The sequence below is a fragment of the Pongo pygmaeus genome, chromosome 7, assembly GCF_028885625.2.
Source record: "Pongo pygmaeus isolate AG05252 chromosome 7, NHGRI_mPonPyg2-v2.0_pri, whole genome shotgun sequence".
Taxonomy (NCBI): domain Eukaryota; kingdom Metazoa; phylum Chordata; class Mammalia; order Primates; family Hominidae; genus Pongo; species Pongo pygmaeus.
The window spans coordinates 157,285,474-157,292,103 of NC_072380.2; the positions used below are offsets into that span (position 1 = coordinate 157,285,474).

A 6,630-nucleotide genomic window follows, 5' to 3' on the forward strand; every position below is an offset into this window, starting at 1 on the left:
CAGGTGCCCTAGAATGCCACATGCCCCTGTTCAATGAATGCCACGTAATTCTACACAGTCCCTAAAAAGAAGGCAGGGTCGTGTGCACATCAATGCTAAAGGCCTGAGGGCAGAAAGCCAGAGGGAAGCCTGTGGCCCGGCCCTGAAGCCAGATGCACGCCCACCCTGGGTCCACCCAGACAGGTCCGGAGCCCTTGGCAGGTCTCCACGGGGGCCGCCAGCAGCTGACCCCCAGCAGTCACCAGGCTCCCTGTTATAAGGGCCTCCCACTGTGGGGCTCTCGGCAGGGCGCCCCTGGCCTGTCTGTGTTGGTTTGGGGCACACACTTGGAATCAGATTTATGGAGGAGGCTCGCTGAAGGTGACCTGTCAGCCACGTCGCTGCCAGGATGGCAGAGATGAACAAGAGCCCCAGCTCCCTCCCATGCCAGTCACATAGCCCCTTCCCCACAGCACCATCAGGGCCGGGTATATCCACCGAGGGCTAGGCGGCCTGGGGAGTGAGGGCCTCGCTCTGCCTGACTTGGTGTGTCCCTGAGGTGTCCGTGACGTGACACACACATGCTGCCTGGAGCCCAGCCCCATCCTGATGTGATGCTGTGGCTGGGGTGTCCTTCAGACGCATGAGGCAGAGGCCGCGGGGGCCACGTCTTGACAACCACTGTGGAGGAAACAGCAATGGGAGGGAGTGGGGGGACAGGCAGAAGCACGTGGCAGAAGAGAAATTAGCAAAAACGTCACCTCATCCTTCAGGGGCTGCCAGGCAGACATTACCTTCACTTACCAAGTAGCCCACCGAGGCCCATGAACTGTCTGCAAGACCACACGAGTGGCCACGGCCAGGACCACAGAATCCCAAGTGCACCCACTGCAGGGCAAGGACACTTAGCAGCAGGAGAAGCTGCTATGTCACTGTGGTGTGAATTCCCAGAACCAAGGGGCACTGATTCTAGAAGCCGCTTAACGGAAGGGTTCTTGGGTTGAGGACCCACAACCACTGGCAGGGGCATTGGGGGCAGAATCCTCCAGATGGCTGTGGCGGGCGAGAGTGGCTGGCAGAGCCCATGGTGGCCTGGCCCCGTGGACCCACGATGCGAGTGGGAGGTGGCGGAGATACAGGCGTAAGGAACCCTGGACTGCTTTCAGGAAGACAGAGAAACAGGCCTAACCTGAGGCCACTAACTGGGCATGACGGGGCCATCTTGGCGGCACCCTGGGAGGCCTCACGTGGCCACGCTCACGGAAGCCCAGAGAACATGCAGGAAGCAGCACCAGGCTGCCGGCTGAGTTTCCACCTGCAGGGCTGCACGACGGGAAAGGACTCCCACCATTCAAGGGGGGTGCGGAGCGGAGGCAGGAGGGAATGGCCGCTCAGCAGGCCAAGGTGCCTGGGTGGCTTCTGATGAACTAGGGGGGACAAAGGAGGCGTTCCCACTAAGGAGCTGAAAGCACCCCCACCTCATCAATTCATTTTCCTGACCTGGAATAATTTAAATCCAGTCATGAGGATCACACTTTAGAACTGAAAACACCCTGACAGGGCCCAATGTGCCCCTCAGCTAAAGCACAGGACACGCAGGCAGAGGCATGAGCGCCACGGCAGGGCAGGGCCTCAGCCCCCCAGCTAAAGCACAGGACACACAGGCAGAGGCATGAGCACCACTGCAGGGCAGGGCCTCGGCCCCTCAGCTAAAGCACAGGACACGCAGGCAGAGGCATGAGCGCCACGGCAGGGCAGGGCCTCGGCCCCTCAGCTAAAGCACAGGACACACAGGCAGAGGCATGAGCACCACAACAGGGCGGGGCCTCAGGCAGGTCCTTGGGCCAGCCAGCAGCCAGAGGCGTGGGGAACTCTGAGGACCGCCCCACCAGCCCGGCTGGCCTTGCCGCCTCAGGCCCTGCTGGATGACGGAGCACACAGACCACAGACAACAGTGCTTTGGAAAACACCCTGCATGGGGCAGCCAGTTACGCGCTCACAGAAACCTGAGCAGGGCAATGGGCAGGGCGAGCACACACTCAGCAGTGCAGAGGACCTGGCGCTCCAGGGGCCAGGAGACAAGCAGCGAGAAGAGAAGACGGCACCTCCCCAGACTCCGCAGGACACCTCTAGTACCTTTCAAGTACTTGGATATGTTATTATGTGAAAAAATTTTTTTGGTTTTTGAGGCAGAGTCTCACTGTCACCCAGGCTGGAGTACAGTGGTGAGATCTCAGCTCACTGCAACCTCTGCCTCCCAGGTTCAAGTGATTCTAATGCCTCAGCCTCCCGAGTAGCTGGGATTACAGGCATGCACCACCACACCCAGCTAATTTTTGTATTTTTAGTAGAGACAGGGTTTCACCATGTTAGCCAGGCCGGCCTTGAACTCCTGACCTCAGGTGATCCATCCACCTTGGCCTCCCAAAGTGCTGAGATTACAGGCGTGAGTCACCGCGCCCAGCTGAAAGAATTTAATAAGAAAATCGTTAACATGTAAATGTGTAAATCCTTAATTTAAAAAGGGACAGAAGACCCAGAAAGATGTACATCAGACCACTAACTGTGCTCACGGGTTAGGTGTGAGGGCCCTGAGTGGGAGCTTCCACCCTACTGAATGGTGCTGCTGCAGTATCTAAGTTATTTTCCAGGATACTGTACCTCATAATTGTTATTTGAAACAGGGTCTTGCTTGTCGCCCAGGCTGGAGTGCAGTGGCTCTATCATAGCTCACTGCAACCTGGATTCCTGGGCTCAGGCGATCCTCCCACTTTGTCCTCTCGAGCTGCTAGGATTACAGGTATGAGCCACTGTGCCTGGCCCAGTATTGTGTCATTTTAAAAACTCAAGAAGGGGTAACGTAGTTGTCCATAATCTTACAAACCACTGCCAACACAGCACATCATTTTTTCTCTGTGTATGTTAGTGTTACAATTAAAGCCTGAATTAAGTGTGATTTTAAAGCTTTTCTTCCCAGCGAACAAGCCAACCCAACACAGCACAGAATGAACAAGCCATGGCTCCTTGGCTTCTATCACGGGAACCTCTGCCAAGGCCGTAACTTCCAGAACACCGAAACTACCGGGAAAGTAAATCCTTACAAACGATTTCCAGAATGTTCAGAGTAACAAATGCTGGGCTGGGCGCAGTGGCTCACACCTGTAATCCCAGCACTTTGGGAGGCCAAGGCAGGCAGATCACCTGAGGTCAAGAGTTCAAGACCAGCCTGGCCAACATGGTGAAACCCCATCTCTACTAAACATACAAAAAAAAATTAGCTGAGCCTGGTGGTGGGCACCTGTAATTCCAGCTACTCAGGAGGCTGAGACAGGAGAATTGTTTGAACCCAAGAGGTGGAAGATGCAGCGAGCCAAGATCGCCCCACTGCACTCCAGCCTGGGCAACAGAGTGAGACTCTATCTTAGAAAAAAAAAAAAAAATAGGCCGGGCATGGTGGCTCACCTGAGGTCAGGAGATTCAGACCAGCCTGGCCAACATGGCAAAACCCTGTCTCTACTAAAAATACAAAAATTAGCTGGGCGTGGTGGCATGTGCCTGTAATCCCAGCTACTAGAGAGGCTGAGGCAGAAGAATTGCTTGAACCCAGGGGATGGAGGTTGCAGTGAGCCAAGATTACATCACTGCACTCCAGCCTGGGTGACAGAGTGAGACTCTGTCTCAAAAAAAAAATAAAATAAAATAACAAGTGGTGTGTTTTAGTTAAATTATGCTTTTCTCCTGTTGTTCTCAATAAGAGTAGGGTGCATCCTCCCCCACCATCGCTGCAACAGGTACAATGTCAAACCCTCTACCCATGGGCTGCTCAGGCCCCTGAAGCCCTGTGGGGTCAGGCCCAGCTGGGTTCCGTTGGGGCCCCCATGCCGCCTGCTTGAGCCCTGCCACGCTGCTCAGCTCCCTCCTCAGCTGGATCCTGCCACTGGATCCCAGGCAGTAAAATCCCCACCTCGAGGAAACCCAGCCTATTGCCAGGAGGGTTGCCCGAGCATCATCTGAGGCGGAAGGGCCTAGGCATGTGGATTTTCAGAGTTCCTGGGAATGGCACACAACTGGGGATGGAAACCAGCGTCTTAGAGCCCAAGTGTGCCCCAGGTGCAGCGAAGGAGGGACGCCGGCCTTGGGGTTCTGAGGGACAGTGGAGAAGGCAGTGCGGTGGCAGCCTCAGAAAGCCCAAGGCCACCTGCACATGGGGGAGAGCCCTCGAGGGGGCTCCTTGCTCACCCACCTGCACCTGTTCCTCAGTGGTCTTTTCCATCCCACTTTGGCCCTCGTCATCAAGGGCCCCGTCCTGTCCCTCCTCGTCGCCTTCATCATCATCCTCACTGCTGTCACTGCCGGAATCTTCCAGGCCTGAGAACACACTCTCCTCGCTGTCGGAGACGCCAGAATCGCTGCCGGTGCTGTGGCTGAGAGGAGAGGTGCAGAGGAGAGGAGGCTGCAAGGAAACACTGGGTTGGTGACAACTGCTCCTCCAGGCATGGGGCGCTGAACACTGCAGGGAGAGCTCGCCCCTCCAGGCACCCACCAGCAGCTCCATGCGGCCTCCAGGACCACACCCCTCCAGTCACAAACTTCCACCAAAAGCATCCACCCAACCTGAGCCTTCCTCATCTTCTACCTCCACTGACAAGACAGCCTCTTGCCTTTGGCATCGACATTTTAATTCCTAGCACCTCACAGGGAACGGGCTTTACAAGGACAACCTCCTCCTCTTGGAGCTCAGCTCTCATCACAAAACTAACACTGCTCTCTACCACCTACTGCCACTCCAGAGGCCCTGTGGGGTCAGGCTGGGCTGGACTCCACTGGGTCCCTCACACAGCCTGCCTGAGCCCTCTCCAACCTCACCCTGGCATCCAAGGCCCCAGAGCCATGACGTCACTAGAAAAGGGGCTGGGGGCTGGAAGAGAACCGGGTCCCCAAAGGGCTTTTACCACCTGAAGCAGACGCCTCCTCATTTAACCAGATTGGGACCAAAGACTGATCAGTAAATTGAAAGGATTGGCTGACAAGTCACAGGAATGATACAGACTCTAATCGCAACCACGCACCAACCCACCCACTCCTCTCTCTGAGCAGGACCACAGCTGCCTCTGAGCAGAGCCCTGCTGGCTGCGTGACACCGGCACACACAGTGCTTGGGTCCTTCACTGGCCTTAAAAAGTGGAACAACAACTTAGACTCTTAGGAAGCAGTTGAAGGCCAGGCACAGTGGCTCACGTCTGTAATCCCAACACTTTGGGAGGCCGAGGCGGGTGGATCACCTGAGGTCAGGAGTTCAAGACCAGCCTGGCCAACATGGTGAAACCATCTCTACTAAAAATACAAAAATTAGCTGGTGGTGGCGGGCACCTGTAATCCCAGCTACTCAGGAAGCTGAGTTACCCGGGAGGCGGAAGCTGCAGTGAGCCAAGATTGCGCCACTGCACTCTAGCCTGGGCAACAGAGCAAGGCTCTGTCTCAAAAAAAAAAAAAAAAAGAAAAGAAAAGGAAAAGAAAAGAAAAAGGAAGCAGTTGAATGCAGAATTCTACATTTTACTGCTTTCCTTAAGTGCAAGCCTCACTTAAGGTACGACCTGCACGTATTAGCTATTGCATACCGAGTGTTCACACAATGCCTCTCTCACACACAGTCATGATGTGTCTTGGTGTTCAGTCGGCTACACAATCACAATAACTAGTGGAAATGGCATCCGTGGCCTGCGCGTAAACAACTGGCTCCTGAGGACCGTTCAGCCCAAGGGTGGAAGTAGCAGAACCTGGTGCCTAGAGTGGCCTGGGGGCCATGCAGCCCATGGGAACCAGGATGAGTTGAGTTCGCTTCACAAAGCAATGGGGCAGTTTCAACAACCCAGCGCGGCCGCGACCGAGGGGGCTGTGAGGGGCTGGCTGTCCATCCCCTCCACCACCCAATTTGATGATCCCCACAATCAAGACGGGGCTGAGCTAGCAGAGAGCAAAAGTGAGTTCTGATACAGCAAATGCAGCAGACACCGGGTTCTATTCAGGTTTTCTTATTCTCATGTCTATCCCATGAGCATAAAAACGCAATTAACTAGCGTATACGTAGGTTAAGCACTTACTGGGAGCGCAAGCCGAGCCCTTTTATTGGCAGGATGCACAAATGGAACGGCTGGAGAGGCTGCTGCAAGGGGCGCCCCGTCCCCACTCCCTGCTCCCCCGTTTCTTTGCTTCCCGGACGCCGTCCTTCATCCCGCAGTCCGCTCTGCCTAAGACCCGCCGATAGAGGAGCTGCGTCCACGCCCAAGGCCGGTTCACTGGGCACGGGCGCCCAGGTGACAGCAGCCGGGCCCACCCGCCCCAGCGCGGCCACGTGCCCGCCGGGCCCTCTAGGGACGCGCCCCGCCGCCCCGCATCGCCACAGTCACCTCCGGCTCGGGCTCAGGCTCCATCTCGGGCTCAGATCGCCGCTTCTCCTGCCGCACTCTCGGCGCCGCCGTGCGCCCCGCGCCCCGCGCACCCGCCATGCCCCGCCGCGCGCCGGCCGCCACCCGCACAGCCGCTTCCGACAGCCACCGAGCCGCGTGCGCAGGAGGACGCGCCCCGCCCAGCCCGGCCCCGATTGGCGGGCGGAGGGCGGTGGGGGGGCGGGACCAACACGCGCAGGCGCGC

General features: G+C 56.9%; 1 protein-coding gene across 2 annotated transcripts in view; it reads right to left on the minus strand.

Moving 5' to 3' along the window:
- Positions 1-6,567, minus strand: part of BOP1 (BOP1 ribosomal biogenesis factor) — a 29,671-nt gene extending 23,104 nt beyond the window's left edge. The window contains exons 1-2 of one of the 2 annotated variants that reach the window (XM_054499281.2): positions 6,387-6,567; positions 4,223-4,432 (exon numbers count right to left, since the gene is read on the minus strand). In XM_054499281.2, the coding sequence (XP_054355256.2) occupies positions 4,223-4,432; positions 6,387-6,485 (309 nt within the window). In that variant the 5' untranslated portion in view covers positions 6,486-6,567. The remainder of the gene's footprint in view (positions 1-4,222; positions 4,433-6,386) is intronic. The other variant, XM_054499282.2, reaches the window with a different exon arrangement.
- Between the last annotated feature and the right edge of the window lie 63 nt (positions 6,568-6,630).